This window comes from Leptinotarsa decemlineata, unplaced genomic scaffold, assembly GCF_025532065.1.
Source record: "Leptinotarsa decemlineata unplaced genomic scaffold, Ldec_3_MD MMD2_tig00026340_RagTag_RagTag, whole genome shotgun sequence".
Classification (NCBI taxonomy): domain Eukaryota; kingdom Metazoa; phylum Arthropoda; class Insecta; order Coleoptera; family Chrysomelidae; genus Leptinotarsa; species Leptinotarsa decemlineata.
This window is the reverse complement of record NW_027412694.1, coordinates 6,466,612-6,493,334: the sequence shown is the minus strand read 5'-3', so window position 1 is coordinate 6,493,334 and position 26,723 is coordinate 6,466,612. Positions and strand designations below refer to the sequence as shown.

Here is a 26,723-nt window from a genome sequence, read left to right as displayed (position 1 = left end):
CTTGAAACGATTTTACTTATAATTTCGCAATCAGTTATCCGATCTCATGCAACTTACACCGATCGCTTAGAAAAAATATCCTTCAGATGGGTGACTGTTATTTCTCGAATTTTATCCAAGAACAAAATTATCTATACCTAAATTGTTCTGGACTCATTGAAAAGACGAGTTACCCTCCAGTGAATATAGGTTTTTAAAAATTATGTACATTTTCAAAACATTATATTTATAATTAAATATTTGAAAAGTGAATTATAAAATGCGTTTTTTAAGGACAGAACACAAGCGCTACAGGAAAATCTTCAAGGCGCTCTCAGAACGGTGCGCGCGAAAGTAGCGATTCACATTGGATTTGAATCGCTGGAAATTAAATCCATTTGGAAAAACGTTCTCAGAAAGTTCATTCCACATAAACGAAGTTCTCCAGATGAAAGAGTTCTTAAACAGTGACGTTCGAGGTATACTGAGTTGAACCTCAAAACGATGAGCAGCCACAGTCCGTCTCGTATTTCTTATACGTACCGCTCTTGGTGGAATCAAATATGTCAAGTCACTTGAACACTTCCTGTGAAAGTATCTATAGAAGAGAGACAAATCTCCAACTTTTCTCCGAAGTTTCAGAGTATCAATCAGGCGGATGGCTCTTTTCTGGATGGAATCTAGTAGCTTCAGGGTATGCTTAGGGGCGGAGCTCAGTACATGAGAATAATACTGACATTATTATATTCGGCTCAGAGATTTTTTTATGTGGCATTGAATTGAACCCCATTTCAAAATTACTTCTAGATCCTCAGGAAGATACGCAACCTCGTACTGCCGGTGAAGATGTGGATCCGCAGCCGATGTTTTGGAATCCAAATGAAATGACGAGACAAGTGTGTTGTCGTCAGCAAAGCAATATATTGGATTCTTGTTTTTTTTTCAATAAGTCGTTAATATACAATAAAAAGGGGAACACCAGCGTTGTTGGTGAAAGTATTCGAGAAATATTCATCGACGGCCACTTGCAGGAAAAATTCTTTCAGGAAGCTGAAGAGCCATACACAAAAATGATTCGATAAGCCATAACATCGAAGTCGAAGGCCTTAGAAATATGAAGCGCAACAACTCTTACTCTACATGTTTCTCGATTGCGTTATTCCAAATATGGGTGACATACCATAGAAGGTCGCCTGTTGATCTTTGTTTCCGAAAGTCATATTGATGATCATTCAAGATGTTGAAGCCTTCCAAATATTTGAGGATATAGTGGTTTACGGCTTTCTCCATGATTTTTAATATCACCGATAGCAAAGCGACTGGTCTATAGTTATTTGGAAGATTTTTCTTGCCCTCTTTGGGAATGGAGCAATCTTCGAACAAGAAGGAAAAACCCTTTCTAGTATGAAAGGTTGAAAAGTTTGCAAAATACTGGTGCGAGTTCATTTGCGCACTTCTTAAGTACGATGACGGGCACTTCATGAGGACCAGACGCCTTATTGATTTGTTTCAAAATTCGCCTGACGACGTTGCCGAAAAGTTATTTTCAGCATTATGGATTCTAGCGTGAGAATAGTGGGTGGCGCCTTTCACAGAAAATGGTCAGCGGAGCGGGACACAAATTGTTCAGCTAGTACATTTGCTTTTTCATTGGCTGTTGTTGCAACTGAACCATCCGCTTTTGTTAGTAGTGGAATTGTGAGTTTTGTAAAGCTTTAAAACTTTAGCTACCAACGAGAAGGATCTAGATCTGTTAGGATTGGCAAGCAGTTTATCCCAAATTCTCTGATTTAGAAGTTCTTTGCTTTCATTTATTCGAAGTTTGCAGCTGTTGCGAGCATTAACAAACTTAGTTCGGTTTTCGGTACTGGAATTTTTGCACCATTGAGATTTCTGGAGGCGACAGCTTGCTCGCAATTTTTGTTGAATTAAGGTTTGGCGTTAGAAGGTCATTTCATTGAAAAAAAAATATATGCAACCATGGATGATAGAATAACTTCTGTTACTTCAGAAGCACAAATGGATCCTCCCACTCAGCAGATCTGTAATGCCATACTTTGCGCGGCTTAGATTGTTCACCGACATTTATCGTTCACTCAACACTGGAATGAGTTTGTGGTCAGAGAAGATCCCAATGGAGACCTTACAATGACTATGTAAATTTCTGGATTAGTTGTTAGATAGTCTATCCAAATTCAAGATAGAGTAAAACAAAAAAAAAAACGCCGCGTGATGTTCACGTGATTGGCCAGTGTCAGATGGAAAGGGCAGCGTTCATTGGTGAATTCGACTTCTTGGTAAGAGTTCTGTACCAGCACAGGGTTGTAATCAGTCGTTTGCGTGTTTGTGTGGCGTGCGTTATAGTATATTGTTCAGAATTGTTTTCCAATATGTCCAGTACAGACACTGCTGATGACACTGTGAGCTATCCTCTGAGTCCAGCCAGGAAACGAACCAAAAAAAGACATTTGAATGTTGAGATGAAAGAGTGATTTTAAATGTGTTCAAGAAAGAGATGGAAGAAATTGAGACATCGATTGTCGACGATGTCGTATCGAAAGTTTCCGATAAAATTGGAGTGTGTTGCGCTTCGATTTACAATGTTTTACGGGAATATAAACAAAATCATACATTTTCCAAACCGAATACAAATCAGAATCGTCAAACCATTATAAAATCAATAGATGATGCTGATAAACATACAATCAGGAGGAAAGTGCATGAGTTCTTTTTCAGAAATGAAATACCCACGATAGACAAAGTACTCACAGAAATAACTGAAGATGTTTTATTGCCGTTTTAAGCGGTCAACATTCCATAAAGTATTGAAACGTTTGAATTTCGTACGGAAAAAACGGGGGCGCAATAGTTTATTATTGGATAGAGAGGAAATTGTGTTATGGAGGAGAGAGTATTTGACCAAAATTAAATATTATAGGGAACAACAGAGAACAATTTATTATATGGATGAAACCTGGGTTAATGCTGGTCATACTACCCCGAAAGTATGGGTCGATGAAACTGTGACCTCATCTAGGGGGGCCTTTCTAGATGGACTATCCACCGGATTAACAAATCCATCAGGTGAACTTATATTTATATTAAGACCTGCCTCAATCTCAATATATAAAAAGTAACCCTCGTATTTGTTTTATTTATTTACATACCTCTTCATAATTTCAAGTAAAGGAAAACGGCTTATTATTTGTCACATCGGCAATGAGAATGGGTTTGTTGCTGAAGGGCTGTGTTTCGAGTCGAAGAAAACTGGAGATTATCACGAAGAAATGAACGGTGAATCTTTCGAACACTGGTTTTCCAAAGTTTTACCCCATCTGGAGGATAATGCTGTGATTGTAATGGACAATGCACCTTATCATTCGCGACGGTTAGAGAAGATTCCAACAACGTCTTCAAAGAAGGTTGAAATCCAAAATTGGCTGCGATCAAAGAATATCAGCTTTGAAGACTCAATGCTAAGAGTGCAGCTACTAAAAATTGTCAAGGAGCGCAAGCTTGAATACCAAAAATATATAGTCGATGAGATGGCAGCAGGCCAAAACAAAATTGTCCTTCGCCTGCTTCCATACCACTGCGAGCTCAATCTCATCGAGTTAATATGGGCGGATGTGAAGAATTTTGTAACTCAGCATAACACCACGTTCAAATTTGCAGATCTCAAAGTACTTTTTGATGAGGCTTTGAAAAAAGTCACAGCGAAGAAATGGGAGAAATGTGTTCGGCATGTGATATCGGAAGTCGAGCCAAAGATGTGGAAGCTTGATAACATAATGGAGACACAAATCGAGCCACTGATAATTCAGATTGGTGAGGATGATGAAGAGACAAATTCATCCAGTTGAATAATTTTGATTAATATTCCATTTGATTTTACATAAAATGAAAATTATCAATAAAGAAATAATTACGTCTCTTTTCATATAATGCTTGAGTGCGCTGTGAAAAATCCAATGAAAATCTTTTTATATTACACATATTATCTGCATTTTCCCGTTAAACTGCAAAAGTTGTGCATTTCACTCGTTATTATAAAAAAGTTTTCCTAAGTATGATATAGCATTTGCGATCAACAAGATGTTGGTTCTGAATACGACCCTGGCCAATTCTTGGGATTTTCAATATCACGTGCGTAGGGCATGTCAATGTTTACATCCACTCTATCTTGGATTTGAATTTGCTTTAGATCCAGAAGACTAGCGTACTCTCTATCAGGGTTTAGGAGTCCTGGTTTGCTCATATATAATCTGAGAAGTCCGCAGCTTATTGCAAAAGCCTCAGCAACCAATTCGTGGCGCCCTCTCATCACCCAAGAATACCTTCCCCGATCGCAAATACAGGCTGCCAAAAGGCGTACGGATTCTAATGCGATATGGGTTCCACTTCGTTCACTATAAAAATGTGAGTTTATATTTGTACATCGAGTTTGAAATACGTTTCGTTAAATACATTTTAATTGGTGCTTTTGTTATCAAGTGGAAGATAAAAGGAAGGCTAGGCCCCGGGTGAAGGAAAACGATTGTTCAAGGTTATCTATTAGTTACATCCCGAGCAAAGGTAGTTGAGAAAAATTCATTAGAATTCAACTTTGCATTCCATTTTTCTCTTGAATGATAAAACAAGTATTCATGTTCGATTCTATATTCATATCTTTTATACAGTGAATTATAATGAAATTATAGAATGTTAATAATGATCAAGTTTATCCATAATTCAACGATATGAGTATAAAATAGTTGTATACTCACATATCTACCTATTTCTTAACAATGTATATTGTTATCACAGTTTCACATTTCACTAAAACACCAAGTATGGAACAGAAAATTACCCATTTGTAATTAGATAACTGGTAAATGATTCTGATATCAAGTTGATATTTCAATAACATACTTGAGTTAACATTATGTTTTCAATGTTATAGATAGAACCTTGTGGAGTGTTCATCGATGAACACGATAATATTTTTGGAGTCCCGATAGGTTAATAGAAGATGACCCCATTGTTGAGGTGAAGTGCCTCAAAACTGTCTCAGAAAAAACACCAAGGAAACAATTGAACAAATAATCAATTTCTGTACACATACTGTAATAACAAAATTATAATTATTACTATCAAGTTCAAGGGCAGCTACAAATAACTCGGCGTTCCTTGTATTATTTTGGACTCCGTTGGGAATGTCAGTTGAAAATGTGGGCTTTGGTAACATCCAGGGCCGGATTCCGGAAAGAGAAGGCCAGGGCTACTTCCCCGAGGCCTTCACAGAATAGGGGCCTCCACAATAAAGATAAAAAAATATCCAAATGTTGACGGGTCAGCAACCTTTACGTTTTTCCTCCCAAACAATTTTTTTTGCATTTTTACTAAAATACTTGCATAATAATATTATTATCGATATATCAGAAAGCTCTGATTGCAAGTTTTCATTTACTATACATTTTTTATTTTTTCGAGCAATATTAATTTTTTTGGAAATTAATTAATAATTAGGGGCCTCTATTACTGCGTTGCTTCAGGGCCTTCAGACTTTCAAATCCGGCCCTGGTAACATCCCACAATCTGTGATATCGAAACTGAAAGAAAAATAGTTTTCATCCATATTTCATCACCGGCCTTCAACAATTCATACTCATTATACAAAAAAATGTTTGGTTATGAATATTCCGATGATAAATAATTTTTGTTTTGTCGAAACGATTAGTATATTGATACATTTGAATTTGTTCCCTTGTAAAGATTTGATTTTGTTTTAAATAAATTTTAACCGTTCTTATCGCCAAGCTAAGTGATTATTTTGACGTAGACTAGTGTAGTATTATTCAACACTCCTTGTAGATTTGAAGTTGGTACCCGAGTTTTCAAATAACAAAAAAATTTTTGTTTTACGACATTTTATTGCTGTTGGTATTGTAATATTCAACACTTCTTGTGAACTTGAAGTTGATACCACATTTCAATTGTGTAGATGAATTTTTATATTTTTTTAATAGTATTTTTCATGCAGTTGTCACGACTTTGATGTTAATATGTAACTCTCCCTGTGAAGTTAAAGTTGATACCACGTTTCCAAAATATGGTGGTCATTTTTCATTTTTTAATAGTATGCAACCCTCATTCCCTCGCTAATGGATATAAGTGCTATTGTCAAGACTAGTGAATTTGACCTATGAATTTGAATGAATTCATGATTTTTTTTTTGATTTTGTGATTTTCAATGGACAGTAATTTTTGTAATCAGTTTCAACTGTTCCAAAGTTTTCACTCAATCATTCCGCTAAAAACTAAATACATTCATCAAGTCCAAAACTTTGCCCAATTACCAGAACTGCATTACTCATATCAAATTGTTAACCTCCTAAAAACGCGCGTCGACAAAAGTATTGCAGTTCTGGTATTTGGGAGAAGTGCACCGATTGTCGCAAGCAAATTTTTGGCGATTTGTATAAATTCATAGAAAATCGTTTATGATTTTGAAATGTTGAATTTTATATCGTCATGAATTGGTAAAAACGAATGAAACAATCGTCCCACTTATTTAATACACGACCATAAACTCCCCACAGCGCACTGTAACGCTGCAGCGTTACATACAATTTTATTAAGAATGGAAAATTTTCGTGATTCATTCGGCCTTTTTCACATACGTAATTGAATTATCAGATGAATTGAGATGCTATACAAGCTTCCTTGATGTCCTAAATCAGAGGTGTCAAACTCAATTTAGAATGTGTAGGCGAGCCAGATTACAACATTTTATTAATTTAATTATATAGTATATAAATACGGTTGTTAAAAATCATATCAAAGTTATAAAAGAGGGAAATTCTTTTGAGCTCGAGGTTCCAGATATCGGACTTTTCTTGTTTTTAATAAGCTCATTGATATCAGGTATCAATATTCGTTCTTGTGATGCACTGTTTGGAACCTCTGATGTTGTAATGAATATCTATTACCGGAGTTTTATCCCAACACCAAACCGTTATTTTAACACCTCGACACGTGTTTCGATCACCAAGTGATCATCTTCAAGAGGAAGATTAATCATCTGTAAGATGATCACTTGGTGATCGAAATACTTGTCAACTGTGACTTCATATTCAGAGCAGTCAAGTGTTTATTTATATCTATACCAGAAAGGCACAATCAAACCACCAGTCATTGCCATAATCAATTGGGTTGCATTTTTCTAACAGCGTTGAGCTGTATCAACAGTACTCTCGTCAACATCCAGGGATAAGTTTGTAATATCCTTAATTTTCTTCTTCAGTTGAAGAACCAAATTTTGAGGTAACTGATTTATTCTTGAAGCAACAGTGTTTCTTGACAGCGAAATATTTTGAAATATTGACTTTTGAAATGGAAATGGAAACATTTTCAACACACAGTCTTTAATATAATCACCATCAGTGAAAGGATTTGATCTCTTCCTGATCTCTAATGCAATAATAAAACTTAATTTCAGGACATCTTCGCTCTCAGTATTAACTTTAGCTCTCGATTGTTGACCTTGAAGTTTAGATTTTGAAGATGACGATGTGTCCGTTCTTATTTTTTCAGTGCAACAATCGAGTTTTGATTTTCTGATTGATTCGGCCGTTACTTGATGAAGATCCATAGTAATTTCAAAAACTACACCTCACGATTTGATCTCCACAAATCGTGAGGTGTAGATTATGAAACGAGTATTGATTTATGGTTCATCTCTTAAAGTTAAACTTCCCACAAATAGCAACTGATTGCAAATCAAACACAGTGGTTTACCATTTCATTCAATGAAAAATATGCAATTTCCCATTTAAACTGAAAAACAATCGCTGCACTCACTAACAAATTTAAGTTTTTTTGAAATTATGCCAAAATCGTAACAATTATGGAACTCGACACAACAATTATGGATATCGCACCCGCACGACACAAAAAAATGAACAATACCTTCACAATCATTTGACTTCACAACCACTACTTCACAGTACAACTAGAATCCTTCTCCAACCGTATCGCTTCGATTACTCGTGTTAGGAAACCACACGTTAAAAGGTAAGACCTCGTTAGTCTTTAGCTCGCACAAGTTTCTCAACTTCTGAGAGTTGTCGTTTGTATGGGGGCGACAGCTGATTACCGGAAAAACAGATTTTTTTTGTTAAATAGAGTCACGTCGCGCCGACGCACTTCTTTTATATCGATAAGAAAGGTTCTAGTCTAAACTCGAAGCGCGTGGAAGTTTATATTGTTCTTAACAAAAATAATGGGGTATTTCCGATTGTTGCTAAGAGATGGCGTTACTGTCTATGATGAAGTTGTTTACTAGAATGTCTTTACACGACTGTCCTAAATTATCTCATCAGAATATCAAAGTATAGGTATCCCTGTGGAACTAGAGGGGTGAGCGATTGTTGAAATTTGACGGATTCGACCATGTGGTAGTACAGCGTTACAAATTTCCACCATTTGATATTATGGTTTTCCCTGGTAGGAAAAAATGGGTGCCGACCAACTGTTTCTACACTAGATTATATTATCAGTCGAAGTCTAAATAAATAAAGAGCGAACATAAAAATCAAAGCATTATTTTTATTGGACCCAATCTATTTCATATACTCCATGTAATAAAAAATACTTCTAGGAAGCGATAATCGATATCAAAACCAACTATGCCTACAAACGATATTTGATACGTTAACTGAATTGTATACATTTGAATGATCTCAGAAAAAAAACGAATCCAATAAATTGTTAGAATAAAAATATCGTGATAATTTCAATTACTCAAAGACACAAGTGTTTCAACAAAAATTCTCATGGAAATTGGTTCAAATTTGTTAAATATAACTTGCATGATAATCAAACCGCTTTACGTTCGCCAAGTTTTTTCAGAAATTAAGTTAATGACCATGCTCAGTAAGTATGTAGTTCGTTCAAACACCGTAGACTCTGAAACAGTAAAGGAAAAGGTGACTTTAAAATCGACACACATAATTTATAGATCGCTGTTCTATGAGTTTAATAAATAGAGCTTGGTTACAATCACTGTTGAAATCTGTAAAAATATACTTTTTCATAAACCAGCTGTCGCTGCCTAAGAACGACAACCCTCAGAAGTCAAACCATGGGTGAGTTAGGGATTAATCAGGTCTTACCTTCCAACGTAAGATTTCTAGCACGGATCAATGAAAGTCTATCGTCCGGTCGTAGGGTTTGAACTAGCGTTTCACATAGCGGTAGATTGGATGAATGAATGACTCACGCCAACCCAACCAGCTACCGTCCCTTGAAGTATAAAGAATAAACCATAGGCCAATTGCTAACAATATTCAAACAGATAAGTAGAATTTGGAACCCCTAGCGTAAAATAATTAATCTATTGAAAATACTTAGAATAGTTGTTTTATTCATCTCCTGATGATGCCAACTTGGTTAGCGAAACCCGTGTCGAGAGAAAACATTTTCGTTCAGTACGATAAACATTTGGCTATTCAACCACAGTCTAGGAGAACTAGTTATTTCACTTCGATCGGCATTTTTGACCTTCATGCCCAACAGTTTCGTTTTTTTTGACTAGTGCGCATTCTAAATTTCACGCTAGGGGTCTGTTCGAATGTGGTTGAGAGTGATTCCTGCTGAATTTTATTTGTTTAGCCTTTGTCTATATTTTTCAACTTCATCAAGTGTTCAATAAAAACTAATGAGAATGAAAACTTAGAAAATATGAATGAAATCAATTCAATTTTGTAGTGAGCTTCCCTTCGCGGTTTCTTTAATTCAAATCGGTTCATAAATTGAAAATTATGTCAGTTTTAAAAACAAACAAATATTTTTTTAGAATGAATGTAATAAAAATACTATTCAGATGATTCAACCCAATATATTACGGTGAACATTTATTGTTTGACTTATTTATGTAAAACTAAGAAAATTAATAAATAAAGTTCAGTAAAGAACTTAATTGCAAATGCCAGCATGACTCGATTTGAAACTCAGCATCACTTTTTATTTTGTCTTCTTTCCATTTGTGATGTTTTCATTGGTTATTTGCTCTCTATCAGGTATTTTTTCTGATTTAATATATTTGGATCGTTGATTTCGTTTATATATATAACAGTTCCAAGAAAGTATTTTCATCCATCATATGTGGTTGAGCAAATTGAACATACTGAAAATTGAACATTCAATATTATTACGTTTTTCCCATGGGTTCGACAATAATTGACCACACTGTATAATTGAACTCAACTTCATTTCACTATTACACTGTCAATACAACAAAAACACTCAGACTAATGCGCAAATGTCTATAGCCTTATTTGTTCACTTCGCACTGCACTTTCCAAACTGGACTGCTTTTCCCATGTGGCGGTAATGCTTATATAACGCGACAGAAGTATTTCGAAGCCGTTAAAACAACTCCCGATCGAACGCATCGTGCCTTAATTTTCTAGAGGGGTACGAATAGGGATAAGCGCGACATTGACCAAGTCGCATCAGTTGATCGAATAAGGCCAGCGTCGACAAAAGTTATATTTTTCACAACAATTTCATTCGTTATTTACATAGATGATAGAAAACGACAAAATGATTCGCTAAAGTATGAAAAGTTACATATTTGAGGATATTTCAAAGGAACTGCAAACATTGCCCAAAAAATGATCGATTTACTGCTCATCAAAAATTTCCCTACCGGATTCGATCATGCGCGATCAGAATGGAAACACAAAAGTGGGAGGAGTCAAATTACTGGTCAAAAAACCGATAATTCGTTTCGAAATTGCGACCCCAAACAAAGTTTAAACAGTGAATGTTTAGAATGTTACAAAAATGTATTGCAGTAAGGTTTCTTCAAATTCTGGAACAAAAGCGAATACATAAACGATAATCACTTTCGGTTTTTGTATAACAAATATAAAGTATGTGCGCATTGTCATACAGATCATTCCCGTTCAAACTAGCCATCCTAATAAATGATTTTATATTGAGACTGAAAAATAGTGAAGAATGTCTACTCTGATTTTCAGACGAGCACATTTCTGTGTAAAAATCAACCCATCCCTATCTTCATCTCAAAAATTTCAAAAGAAAACTAATAGTTGAATGTCAATTATGTATCCAGCCCTGTATTTTGACATTACAGCGGTGAGCAATGCCAGAAAAAAATTTTTATTCAATACCAAACTAGAAGGTCCACTTGAACAACTATCAAAAATGTACAAGATGAACAATACTGAATAATACTAATACTAATGAAAACAACAGAAACAAGAACTCACAAAATTTGATGACTTAGTTACTACTGCTGGAGTTGATGTTTATGTCAAAATTATTCTAAAATGAGTTTTTTTATTTTTGTCCAGTTTGAACTGGGTTCAAAAAATGGATCATACACTACGAACATGAAACATTTGCGAGGGTTCATGAATCATTCGGGCAGAACTTCAAGACATAAATATGAATTGAATTTGTTATATAAATTCATGAAAACTGGTAACGGTAGTAACAGACAACATGGCCGTTCAGCATCGATTCATAACGAAAGCATCATTGTTGCAGTTCTAGTCCACATTGCCTGGATAGTAGATATGCATAAGATATTCCACAAGTCGTCCCAAGCATAAGGAGTGAGTTGTACAAAGTGGGCCAAATTGTACCGTTTTGAAGGGAAACTCCTGTTTTCAAACTAGATAGATGAAAATTGATGACTGTGTCTGAGGATCCAATTTTATGACTAACTTAATGGTGAAAACCGCATATAGATATCTATCATCGTTTTTGAGTTACAGCATGTATTTTGAAAATGTGCATTTTCGAAAAGTTGCTGTAACTTTCTTCCTGTCAAAAATTTCTAGTTTCTATGAAAACATTTTCAAAGAACTTTTTACGTAGAATTCAATGGTGTAAAAATACATTTTTTTTAAAATGAGATATCAATTGTTATTCATGGAAAACATTTTTTCTAAGGGAAACCCTGTATATTCCAGCATATTTCAATAGAATTTAAAATTACCTTTCCAAAAATGTAGCACACTTCATGTTTTGCTGGAGTCATCTTTGAAACACAGACCTTTCAGGTTTTTTCATGTAGACTTTGAAACACACACTTTCATCAAGTAGGCTTTGGACGATGTGGCAATAAAATAGAATGCAAATCTTTACTGGTAGCTGTCAAATTTTGATTTAAGCAGTAAAGACACTCTCAATTAGTGGTTTTTGTTCAATTTTCAAACACATTAACAAAGAATTATGAAAAATGGGTTATCATAGTCTGTTTTATACAAACCGAAGACAATACAGAAGCAGCAAGCAATTTGTATCACGAGAGGTATCCAGAGAGAAAACAACCTATTAGACATTTTCGCAAGATTGCGACACCTCCTAATTGATGGCAGTCAATTCGAAAAGAAAACGCCAAACTTATATAAATAAAATATGGATAAGGAGTTGGAAGTTCACCGAAACTGAGGCCTAAGGACTTTCACCTCTGGGGAAGGTTGATGGATCTTATTTTCGAATTGCCGACCAATTTTAGATACGAATTTGAAGCGGTAGTGATGCAAAGTTTTGCTTCTCTCACTCCTATTGAACTGATTATTGCGGCAAAAAACTTTCAGAAAAGGTGTCGTCTGTGTTTGGAAGAAGCTGATAGACATTTCGAACACGTTCTCTGAAGAAATATATTTCATTGTTTGTTCTTTATCATTATTTTTATCATTGTTGAAGTTTCATTTATTAATGGTGAAGATAGTATATATTGTTATCAGTTTTATTGAAACTTTGCGTTTCAATTACTGTTATGAAAAGTGATGGATGTAGCCGTTACTACATGGTAGGAAATCATAATGAAGAAAAGAGAAATGAAACTTTCTATGTTACTGCAGTTTCGTCCTATGAGGACATTTTCAAACTTACCTATACATTAACATAGAAAGTTTCATTTCTCTTTTCTTCGTTATGAAAAGCTTTCTCAACATTTGATGGCTACTACTAAACAATTTATTTCTGTTTTATCGTCGAATCGACCAAAGCCTACTTGATGCAAGTGTGTTTTTCAAAGTCTACATGAAAAAACCTGAAAGCTCTGTATTTCAAAGATGACTCTAGCAAAACTTCAAGTGTGCTACATTTTTGGCAAGGTAATTTCAAGCTCTATTGAAATATGCATGAATATACAGGGTGTATTGATAACTCATTTGAAAAAATAAGTTTTTGACACCATTTAATTCTAAATAAAAAAGTACGTTGAAAATATTTGCATAGTAACAAGAAATTTTTGACAGGAATAAAATTACAGCAACTTTTCAAAATGTACATTTTCAAAAAAAATGCTGTAACTCAGAAATGATGATAGATATCGATATGCGGTTTCTACCATTTTCACTAAAATGTGATTCTCAGACACAACCACCACTTTTCATCTATCTAGTATGAAAACAGGACTTTTTCTTTGAAAGTATCCATTTTGGACAAATCTGTACTAACGTTTTTGAAATTCCACACTTAGAAACTGAAAAGATTTAACGAGAATGATTTCGACATAAGAGTTGAATTTTGTGAAATCCTCTCAGAACACGTAAACCGTAATCCAGCTTTGTTGTACACTACATGTTTCACGGACGAATGTAAATTTTATCTGAATGAGCAAATAGAGTTCAGAAAAAATGCCAAGAATCGTCATGGTTTTCGAATCTCAATACAGACCAAAAAATTCACATCCCCAAAAACCATATATTTGGCAGGAATTTCCAACAACCACATTAAAGGACCATTCATTTTGACAACATATCCAAATGTTGAAGGTTCCAGAACCCCCTATTTGAGTCCACTGGGTTTTTTTCTATGAGGATGGTTAAAATCAAAAGTCTACGAGTCGTAGCCAACTACTGTAGATAATTTACAGGAACAAATTACCAGATGATGTAGGTTAGTAACACCTGATAATCTTCACTGTGTAAGGGAAAAACAGAAGTACGTTCATATCATCGTGGAAAAGTTTATGGTGTTCATTTCTAACATTTGATAGTGATTTTTTTCAGTTTCACTTTCTTATGGAACGCCGTTTTACTTCTTATTGTCACAAATATTCATTCCTCAATTTATTCAACTAACAATGTATTAGTTTGAATTTAATTGATTCATGCATTTGTTCGACACATTAAAAACGATTGTTCCCAAAATTTGTTCTATTTTAAATGACACTTGATTTAAAATGTTACATGAATTAATTTTTTTGATGAAAAGTTGCAAACATTTATAATATAGATTCATTGTTTGAAATTTTTGGAAGTAAATGTTTGTCATATATACTTTTTTTGTAACTATCGAATAATTTACTACAATTTTTGTGAAACATGAATAAAATGGTTTGTTGATAATTATAGTTACATGAATTAAAACGATTGTTGATAATTTTAATTCGACGCTAGCGTCGAACGGATTCTTGCAGAAGCTGGATTTTTAAATCTGGCAACTTGATAGTTTAGTGATAGTAACACAATATTCCGTCCGACCGCAGCGCTGAATAAAAATTATCAACAATCAATTTAATTCATGTATCACCTAAAAGCAACAATCAAAACAATTCATTTTTACAAAATACCGATAGAAAGTAAAACGGCGTGTCACGCCGTTTTACTTTTTTTAATATTCCTTTGAAATGATCTGAATTATTTTGTTTGTTGAATTTCAGTGATACATGAATTGAATTGTTTGTTGATAATTTTTATTCGGCGCTGCAGTCGAACGGATTATTACCGTACTATCACCAATGACATACATATTATATGCAGTTATGTAGTTCCGCAAAAATACGCCCGACGTCAGCGCATTGTATTGCATTGTATATGTTTCCTTCTTCCAAAAACCTATTTGCCTCTAGTATAGTTTGACGAATCCTACGCTTCACATTAAAACCACTCATGGTAAATATAATATTGTAATGTTTTCACTATGAACAACCCGAACCATCAATTTCTGTTCAGTTGGGTAACCTATTTATTGGTGTCAGTGTCAGTATTAGGCGTATTAGACTATAACTATAAGCTGTGCTTACGTTAACTATGACGTCTGGACATCTTACGTTAGACACAGTCTACAATTTGTTTCTCAAAAGTCGCATAACATTTGCCATCTATACAATCAAACAAGATATACTAACCACAGAATAGTAACATTAACGAAAACTTGATGACATTTTACAGACAACAACCAAGAAAACTGTAAGAGGAACTAGTGTGACCAAAATCCGTTCGACCGCAGCGCCGAATAAAAATTATCAACAAACAATTTAATTCATGTATCATTGAAATGCAACAAACAAAATAATTCAGCTCATTTCAAATGAATATTAATAAAAAGCAAAACGGCGTGCCACGCCGTTTTACTTATATGTATATATATATATATATATATATATATATATATATATATATATATATATATATATATATATATATATATATATATATATATATATATGTATGGCGTTGGTCATAGTACGGTAATAATCCGTTAGACCGCAGCGACGAATAAAAATTATCAACAATCAATTAAATTCATGTATCACCTAAATGCAACAGTCAAAACAATTCATTTTCACAAAATACCAATAGAAAGTAAACCGGCGTGCCACGCCGTTTTACTTTTTATTAATATTCCTTTGAAATGATCTGAATTATTTTGTTTGTTGAATTTCAGTGATACATGAATTAAATTGATTGTTGATAATTTTTATTCTGCGCCACGGTTGAACGGCGTGTTGTCGTACTATAAATGAACTAGCATGTTGCCATAAATCCGCTCGATACCAGCGCCGAATTAAAATTATCAACAATCGTTTTAAATGTATCTTTCAAATACAAGAAACTTTTTAAATCATCAAAAAATTTAATTTTTTGTCAGAAATTAGCTTTTTAAAAAGACTGATGAAATAAAATGATACTTGCTTGAGAATGTTTTGCACAAAAGTTGTAACCAAATTTTAAATTGAATGCATTAAAGTGAATGTTGTAAATATTAAACACTTTCAATAAAATTGAAATATAACAATCTTTATTATTCATAGAAAAATATTTAGTATGGAAAGTTAATTTGCTATATTTTCAGACAAACGAAAGTCTATTTTTATTACCAACAATGTTTCATGGAAAAACTTTGACAGTCATTCAAATATATTATTTGAAATTTTATTCCCAAACTTACTTTTAGACAGTGAATTTAAAGTTTCATTGTAATTCAACAGTCATATAAATAACTAACATTTTATTGAAAGGTCAAAATTATATGCGGAATTGAAACGTTTGTTGAATTTACTCGAATAATACATTCCATTGATTGTTGAATTAAAATGTTGGTTTATTGCTGAGTTGAACTATATGTATATAGATTATTTTTCAGCATAATATATAATAAATTGGCGTTCCATTTTCCAATACTCTGAAACAATATTTTTCTTCGGAATCAATAAAAGCTTCAAGTTATTTCATTACTCTTTTTTATTCAAATAACAATTTTATTCATGTAACATTTTAAATCAAGTGTCATTCAAAATAGAACAAATTTTGTGAACAATCGTTTTTAATGTGTGGAACAAATGCATGAGTCAATTAAATTCAAACAAATAAATTGTTAGTTGAATAAATTGAGGAATGAATATTTGTGACAATAAAAAGTAAAACGGCGTTCCATACTTTCTCGTTAGGTATTGAATAGAAACTTAAATTTTCGATATTGCATATCGTTGTAATCTCAAAAATGTTAAAGTACTATTCCCACTTGGAATTTTTTGACATGTGGGTTGCTATTCCCACTTGAATTTTTTGACATGTGGGTTGTTATGGGAAGAAAGTTGCTGACAAGTGGTTGATTTCAACGTAGACATATGTCTTGCTGAAAACTGAAGTTGACATGATTGAAGAGAATTCAAAACGGACTGGTAAGCCGTGATCGAAAGTAACCTTAAGCAACTAACGTTTTGTCTGCTACTGCGACAGACATTATCAGTGGTATAAACAAAAGGTTGTTCGACTATAGGCATAGTAAACATCAAATGAGTAGAATTCTGTTGATGAAAGCTTGAGTACTGATTCAGTTTATTTCACTTACCGATGCGAATCCTTGGATGAACCTCAGAGCGATTGTTATACCGTAATGGGTATCACTAGCCCACGGTATGCTCAGGCTGCACAAGGCAGTTGCTAATTGAGAATAGCCGAAGACTCGCTTGGTGCCTAATTTTTGGGTAGCCAATCCACCCACTACTTGAGAAATTATGTATGCCCAATAAAACGAGGCTAATACATAACTCTGCACCTTGGTAGACCATTGAAGTGTGCCACCATAGTCCTAAAAAGTTGTAAATATTATTATTGTAAATGCAACATCTGCAGATATCCAGTTAGCTAAATAGTTCGCAAATCCAAATTTTGTAAATGATTCTTTCTAGATCTAAAATTGATCGGATCAGAACAAAATACAGTGTATTTCTTTAACGTCCCCACCTTTTATTTTTTGAACGGGTCAACTAAAAAAATTTAAATTTGGGATAATGAAATTGATGCATGAATACTTTGATTTGAAGTAAAATTGGCAGATGAAACTTTCAAAATGGCGACTGGGCGCCTTCTGTGAAAAAAAATTAAATGGAAAGGGGGGTTTTGTGACACATCTTTTTGAAGCTCCTGACAAATGCTTCACAACACTAGAATAAAATGTCAATATCTTCAACTACTACCTTACCTGAATACATTGACATTTAACTACATAATATGAGGTAATAAGCTTGAGGTCAGTTCAGAAGATGCCCAAAATGGTTGCCTTGAACTTCTTTACATATGAACAGCCTATGCAATATTTCACGCCGAACATTTTCGAACACAGTAACGTCAATATCTCTACAAATATTTATTATTTTCTGTCGTATATTCAATATTGAAGCAGGTTCAGTTTCGTACACCTTTTGCTTCAAATATCCCCATAAAAAAGTCCAGAGGTGTCAAATCTGGCGAGCGGGCTGGCCGTTCTGTAGGACCTTGACGGCCAATCCAATGACCGGGAATAGTAGTATCCAAATAGTTTCTTACTTGTCTGGAGTAGTATGGTGGTGGTCCATCTTGTTGGAATACAATATCCATATCGAAATCATTAGGATTCACTTCGACGATTTCAGTGATGAGAGGGTCAGTAGCATATTCGAATACAGTTCCCCTGTTAAAGTTTGATCAATAAATAAATACAACATGGTTTCCCAATATTTCTGCCCGAATGTTAATTTTTTCTGGATATTGGTTATGTGTTTCCCGGAAAACGTGAGGGTTGGTGTCATTCCAATAACGGCAATTTTGTCTCTGAACATTGCCGTTAAAAAATATATACATTCGTCACTAAAACAAATATTGTGAAAATAAGTAGGATGCCTTGCAATGATTTCAGTCACGATTTCGCAGAATTCTCTTCTTCGATCAGTGTCATCTTCATTTGATTGGTGTACCATTTTAATTTTGTGTGAATGATATCGGTTCCTCTTCAAAAGTCTCCACCCAGTAGGAGAAGACACCTCACAATCCTTCGCGAAGGTTCAGGATTTACTACCATCTCACCAACTACACTTGCTGTTCTTCCGGAATGGACGGATGACCTAGGGTCTTTTTGTTATGTACACTACCGGTAGTTGTGAATTTGGTTGATAAGTTGGTGAAGTTCCCTCAAATATATTTTTTACAGATAGGACGATTCTGAAAACGTTCATTGAAAATCATTTCGGTCTCGTGAAAGTTACGCGTCGCAACGTAAATAAAAACCTCTTCAATTATTTCTTCCAATGGACAAGAACTGACCATTTTAGAGATTGTTGACGTGGTACCTTTTTACTAGTAAAACCGAAAACTGAATGAGAATATTCTAACTGAACAATAATGTTCATTGTCGTACTGACATTTTTGGTCGTTTTTATAAACAAAAAATAAGTTAATAAACCTTATCGGGTTGTTGGAAATGCCATATGGCAGATAAAAAAAATATTTCTAGAAATATAAAATATTAATGTGTATGCCTTCAAGAAATTATTAAATGTTCCGCCATTTTGTAGTAGGAAGATATTGACTTCATATTCTAGGGTTGTGAAGTATTCGTCAGGAGCTTCAAAATGATGTGTCATAAGACCCCCCTTTCCATTTGATTTTTTTTACCAGATGGCGTCCAGTCGCCATCTTGAAAGTTTCATTTGTCAATTTCACTTCAAAATAATTAATAATAATACAATAATAATACAATTTTTTGAATTGACCCGTTCTAAAAATACGGCGAAACATCGGATGTTTACCAGTGAGGATAACAGTGTTCCATGTAAGTGAAATTTTACTTCTTTCGTTAACTATATTGTGTATGAATTCTGTGAATGATACCTGATTCGATCTCCTTACGAATTTTTGAAATACAAACGGAATAGTCAAAAGTGTTTTTCGTATAATTTAGCATTCATATAAAAGTATTCGTTTCGAAAGTATTTTTCTTTCGTGTAATTAAAAGTTCATATGAAAAAAGCTCTTTCGAAAAGGTTTTTCCTTCCAGTTTTTGTCTGAAAGTTACTTCTTTGTATGATCTACACACCTTTGTATGAAATTAATTTTTGAAATTAATTGCGTCCTTCCTTTGTTTGGAAGATTCCCACATTTTTTGTATCAAGATGAAGAAGTAGAAGGCCGGAAACTTTCTTTCGCAAAATTTATCAACTTCCATTATTATCATTCAAACAATTATTTCTACACTTCTGCACTTCTTCTATTAGATATTCGCATTAATAATCGATGCCGCTCACAGCAAAAAAAGCTCATCTGATTTTGATCATATTTTCAACGAAAATTTGTAAATTCATTTTTTTGTGAAAAAATAATTTCAATAACCTATCAAAATTGTGAAGAAATTGAACAAGATATTTGATGGTATAGGACGATTTTTGAGGAAAATCCATAATTCATTCGATTAACACTTTATTTTCAAAACTGGCATGCACATGGATTCATACTAACTATACTACCCACTTAGTGCTTTATATAAATCAATTTGAATCATATGGCCTCATGCAGTCATTGTTCACTGATATTATTATAAAATTTCCAGATAAGTTCCGCCAAGACATTACTTTGAACGCCAATTCCAGTATGATTTTTTTTTAATTGGATAAAATGCAAACAAAATAGGACGCTATTGAACTGAAAAAGTAAAATAAAAAATAATGTAAGCAAATGATGTAAGCAAATAGATATACTCATATATGTATGTATGAAATGTAATATATATGTATGTATGTAATGTAAAAAATAATTTTAACTTAACCGATAACATCGATATTGAATATTACATGAAATATCAGCAGCTTTATAATCTCTACAAAGTCATAAATACTCCTCAGTATATTTTAAAACTGATAACATAATAACAGGCAGAACATATTCTCAAACAGTACAAATCCCAAATTATCTACTAGGATACCGCATCTACTTGTGGATGGGATAGACCAAGTCATTTATTTACTGGGTGTCCATAAGTCCAGTCAAGTATTAGCTTAGGTCCAAAGTAAGTGGGTCTATTCGACCTTCCACAGCAACCCACAAGGGTTTATTGTGGCTCACACCTATTCACACTCGTCCAAATAAACTCAGCTTCTTAACGAAACTATTAGTTAATATGGTGAGTAGTCTTTCAGGTCAGATGGTAAGAGTACGGCTCTACCGAATTCTAAAAACCTGATTCGGTCCCCAGCGGGGCAGGCACAAAGTATGTGCTCTGCTGTTCCATCATTCTTCAAACAGAGGCAACACAGAATGTCCTCCGACAGTCCGAGTCTCTGCATATGATGATTCTATTGACAGTGACCTGTAAGAAGGTCTGTCAGACATCGTAGTTCATCCCTACTGTAGTCCAACAACTGTTTGGTATCAAGCTTCGAAGGGTGAATAAACGCCTTGGAGTGAGCTAATCCTGGAAGATTCTGCAAGAAGTCCATAAATCTTCTTGCCATCCAGGTGTTCAATGTTTGTTTGGCAAAGCCTTAAGCGATGCCAATGACAGGTTGTGGTCAAGTAGTAACTTATGTTCAATTTTGAACTAGCTTCTTACCAACCACACGATTATTATGTATTTTTCTTATATTATCATAAAAAAAACAGTCGTGCTGTGCATTAATTAATTTAGCAAGATCAGTTTGTAACATACTATGAGATTGTGGTCGTTTCAACTGGTGCCCTCTATATATAAGTAAAAGGACCTTTGCGTGTGGTTAGGCCGCGTTCACACGATGTCAGTTAAAGAGACAACTGACAGAGGACAGCTTACTGATATAAAATTATTGGCTACCTCTAGTCAACTGTCCTGCCAATTGTCCTGAGATTCGAATGTCTCCAGGACTCCAGAAGTAGACAGAGGACAATTGACTGGGCGCAGTGATGCCCCCCACCACCCTATCACGGCAGTTGCCTTGACAATTAGCGCCGTGTGAACGTGATAGAGCAGTAGATATCTCGTGTGTGAGTTTAATTATGTATTTTAGAATTTTCTGTTGTGAAAAACTGTGGCTCCTGAATGGAGTGACGATTAAAATTTTAAATTCGTGGAGTTATATGAGGAGCATAGGTTTTGACAATCGGAAAAAATGCTGTAGACTTCTGTAACTATTTCCTGTAGCAAGATATGATAGTGTCACTTCTAATTTCAACTTAGGGTGCAGTGCTTTCCCCATTATTGTGTCTTTTTTAGATAGTTCACCTTCAGCACTTTTAGCCATTTGCCTGACCATTCCTTTTTCTTATTTAACTCTTCTTCAAAAACTTCGCAAACCTCAGCGATAAATTCCCGACAAATATCACACATTACTTTCAATTCATCACGAGACACAACAGACGATGAGGATCCTGCCATTTTTCGTCACCAACTGCCGTGGCAATAGTTTCGACGTGTGAACAAGTTCTCATTCATTTGGACTGGTCTCAGAAATTCACGTAACTGGTCCAAGAAAACTGGCCCCGACAATTGTCTCCTCAACTGGCGTAGTGTAAACGCTGCTTAAGGACACCAAACCTCAAAATCTGTCGACTGTAATTCAAGCTGGGCTAAATACAATACAATTTAATCATGTTACAAACTTCAAAATGAATAGCACACAACCATTTGTTGAATAGTTTTTGAAGGAAAAACATCACGAGCCAAGAAAATCCAGCTATCAGCCAGATTTTAAACAGATCTCGTCTAACAATCAACTATTTGAGCACTCGAAATATCGATTCAATGTTTCATCTGCGATACGATCCTGATTTGACATTGAATCTTTTATTTTTCTGAATGTCAATAAAAAATTGCACGAAGATCAATTGTCGTGAGCAGTTGCTGCGTTGCATTCAAAAATCAATTTTTGGAGGTGTCCCAAGCGAAAGGAAGAATGCTTTGACGAGGGCTTGAAAAAGGAGAGAAGGAGAGAATTTTGAAAAACAGAGCTAATTTCAATAATACATTAATGTTATTTTATTATTAGTCCCAGAATGAAAACTGTAACTCTTCATAGACGTGTTCAGGAGTTAATTTTAAGCAAACAGTTCAAATAATAGTAGGTCTGGAAATTCACTGTTCACAAAATATCGGGAGTTGAACTTTTCAAAAAAATTCCTGTCTTGTGTTAATACTGTAAATCTCCCTTATCCGATTTTGGTGAAATTTTTCAATGTTATTTTCAGAGAAAGAGTTTCTTTTAGCCTTGACTGGATAAAAATAAAGTACGCCACTGACGTAACTTGTAAAAAATTTAAAATTTCGTTGGGTTATAAACATCAAAAAATTAAACTTTTTCATCTCCTGTTTTGTTTTCGTAGCTCGCTTTGTCTTCCAGAATAAAAAGAAAACCATTTCATTGCCGATCTCTCGATCACACATTATTTAATTTCCTTATTGCTGTGTAAATGAGATATGAAATAAGAAATTTTCTGAACAGGTGTATCTACAAAAACTATTCGAAATGACAATATTTTTTAGAAAAGATTAACGTTCTGTATCTCGGAAACCATGCATTTCATAAAATTTGGGCTTCAGAACATGCCCTCACATTTTATTGCCGCAATTAGAAAACACACTGTTAGTACTAACAAAAACACTCAGACTTTTCTCAGATCTCCTCAACTAATTGAATATAAAACTTACCACTGTTGCCGTATTGTTGCTAGTTTCTTCTATTATGTAACAGTACTCATTCGTTGCATTTGTTTGCTTCATATCAGTTTTTTCGACCATTGCTACTATGGCCATATTTATATCATTTCTCATCATAAAAGATACTAAGAAGCCTGACCATGATAGGAGGTATAGTACTAATCTGGCTGGAACCTGACCTGAAAACGAAATAAAACGTTAATAATTACAAATTTGAATATTCTGGGGAAGTCAGTCTAATTCGCATTCACATAACAAATAATGAGTGTAGTCACTCACTCTCTAGTATGAAACCAACTACTAGCCACACCATACATTTTTGTAGTAAATTCAAATATACTCGTAAGTCACAATAAGTTGTTTTACATTTAACAAATCTTCATTATTCAATTACAGTTTCTTAAATTGTGTAATGTATGTAAGAACGTCCAATGCAATATGAAATAGAACGTTTTTTTATGTGGTCAACAATTTTTCTTTGGTGAATGACACCGGTTCCAACTTCGATGATCTAAATACAAAGAAAAAGAATCAATGGTGAATAATAGAAAAGGAAATATACATCGACGGCTACTTGCATGTCTTACACTTAGAAATATCAAGCGCAACAAGTCTTTACCCTCCACGTTTTTCGATTGCTTTATTCCAAATATGGGTGACATACGATAGAAGATCGCCTGTTGATTTTTGTTTCCGAAAGCCACATTGATAATTGCTCGAGATGTTAAAGCCTTCCAAATATTCAAGGATATGGTAGTTTACGGCTTTCTCTATGATTTTTGATACCACTGATAGCAAAGCGACTGGTCTATAGTTATTTTGAAGATTTTTCTTTTCTTTTTTGGTAACAGGGTAAACGCGAGCAATCTTCCAAAAAGAAGTAAAAACCCCTTTCTTGTGAGATGTTTGAAAAGTTTGCAAAATGCTGGTGCGAGATAATTATTCATATTCATTTTCGTGTCGTGGCGAATGCTGATCCATAGAGAATGTTGTACTCTCTTCATTTATTCTGTTAATTTTTGCCAAATTTTAATATTTTGCCTCTTTTCAGTATATTACTGTATGATGTCGTTAGGGATTTCTGACCAATTTTCCTCTACGGATTCAAATTGAACCAAATTGCTACCGAAATAACCCGAAAAATCAACCTGGCATTTGGCAATGATAGTGTAAATGGACGCACAGCTCGACGTTGGTTCGCGAAATTTCGTTCCAGAGATTGTAGCCTCGAAGATGAGCCCTAAAGTGGTCGACTACAGTAATCCAGGACGAGGATTTGAGGACCCTGGTGGAGACTAGTCCATCACGAACGGTGCGTGGGATGGCATAGAACTGGAAGTCAGCTCCCATGCGGTTTTTGATGGTTTAAAACGTATCGGAAAGGTCAACAAGCTCGAAAAGTTAGTGTCACACGATTTGAAACATCGACAGAAAACTATCCTGTTTGCAAGCTTGGTTCATTCTGTATAAATTGTTTCATTGTATTCATTGAGCATAGTATTTTTTCTACTTATTTGACTGTTTCATTTGTATTTTGTAGGGTTTATTAAACACAAACCTAGGTTCAATTGCATCACCTCCTTAACGTTCAGGTCCAGAGGGGTCAGACCGATAATTAATTCCATTGCCGCATTTGATGTTGTTCTCATGGCTCCTGTGATGTTTTAACGAGCCAATCGCTGTATTTGATATAATTTTTGGATGGCCGTTGCTTGTAAACTTTTGTTTCCCATGCAATGGCTCCGTACGTTAACATAGGTATTATTATTGCAGTATAGATCCAGGTAACCACACGGGGTGAAAGACCCTGTGTGCGTCTCACTGTCCGCCGACATTGCTCATAAGACACATATGCTCTTTTTGCTCTACTCTGTAGGTGAGAGTTTCATGTTAGCTTCCTTTCGAGGGTGGTACCAAGGTATTTCACCTCTTCAGAGAAGTTTAGTTTGCTTTTTAAGATTTCGGGAGGTTTTAAGCGCGATGAACTTCTTTTCCTGGTGAAAAAGACCATTTCAGTTTTCTTCCTTGGAATTGATCGACAGTGAGTGTTCCTTACACCATGTTTCTATTAATTTGAGCCAATCCTGCGGTCTATCGCACAGTGTGTTCACAAATTTGCCGGTCTGCAAGATGACTATGCTACCTACATATGCAATTGTGTAGAATTCATTATGTTTGAGGTGGTTAATCAGGTTATCCAGAACTATGTTCCAAAGAAGGGGTGATAAGACCCCTCCCTGTGGACATCCCCTCACGACCAGTCCTCTCACTGTGATGTCTTCTGCATTGATACTTATTGCTTTACTAGAGAGCATCTTGAGTATCCATTCTCCTACTACCAGGGGTACATTCCTGGAGTTTAGTGGCTGGGTAATTGTTGGAAAGGTTGTTTTATAAAACTCTCCCTCAATATCTATGAATATACGCTGGGTGGATTGTTTGTTGTCCAATGATCTTTCGATTCTGTCAACCACATGGTGAAGAGCCGAATGCATGCTGATTTGGATCAAGTGGGCTATGAACTAGTACTTCATCTCTTATGTAGCGCTCCCATAGCCTCTCCATAGTGTTTACAGAGAGAGACAGAGCATGTCTGTAACTATGGTGCGACTGAGAAGTCAAGAAAGACCACCTGCGAACATAAACAAAATTCGTGTGGGGCTCATAGAAGAGTGAAATAACTTGCCCAGGAGTACATTCCAACGCTATTTTTTCTTCACGTTTGAAGATAGACGCAGACTTTCGCCTCCAAAACATTAAGTATCTGTACTATTTCTTTTCTCTTTGTTTGAAGGCAAAATTATTAGTTACGACAAGTTACTGATCAATAAAACATTTTTTTTTCGTGAAAAATACTTTGAATTCCTGTAGTGACTTATCGAAGTGAACTAAAAAGTTATCATTTCAATGTAACATACCATGCGTTAAATAGATTAACTAGAACTAGAACGTAGAAATAAATTGAAATAAGTTCTTGACGAACCCAGGAGCGTTACATCCATGATCCAATACCAAATAACATTGATTCGACCTGCCTCGTCACTGGTACTAGGCCTTGACATGGATGAAACATTTTAATTAATTCTGTTCTGATTAGAACGAACGAGTTTCCCACTATTCGCTCATTCTGTTCTAAATAGAACTGAATGAGTAATAGTGGGAGACTGATTAATCTTTGATATTCATGATTTGAGATTTCTGTCGATCCCACAGTTTGGGTTCATTTCGCCACTAATTAAAATAATTTCGGTTCATAACTGGATAATATATTAACTACTTATCCTCGTGATATGTGATGGATTTAGCGGGCACTTGATGAAAATCCATGATAATTTATTTAACTTTACTGTAATGTTTTCACATAACGTTTTACAAAAATAAGACATGTGCTATACACTAGCTTTCCCAGACTTGTTTGCAAATTTTAAATGAGTTTCATTTCAAAAAACCATTTTTATGTTCTTTTATGATTATTAAGAAAGTTCTCCACGTTTGACCAACATAAAATATCTGCCAAGAACCACAAGTCAACTTTTCCGACCAAAAAATGT

General features: G+C 34.7%; 1 protein-coding gene across 2 annotated transcripts in view; it reads right to left on the bottom strand.

The window, feature by feature from the left end:
* The window catches only part of MFS17 (Major Facilitator Superfamily Transporter 17), a 186,387-nt gene that overhangs the window by 69,795 nt on the left and 89,869 nt on the right, over nucleotides 1-26,723 (bottom strand). For both annotated transcript variants that reach the window (XM_074183668.1, XM_074183669.1), the window contains exons 3-4: nucleotides 23,164-23,351; nucleotides 17,086-17,325 (exon numbers count right to left, since the gene is read on the bottom strand). In XM_074183668.1, the coding sequence (XP_074039769.1) occupies nucleotides 17,086-17,325; nucleotides 23,164-23,351 (428 nt within the window). The remainder of the gene's footprint in view (nucleotides 1-17,085; nucleotides 17,326-23,163; nucleotides 23,352-26,723) is intronic.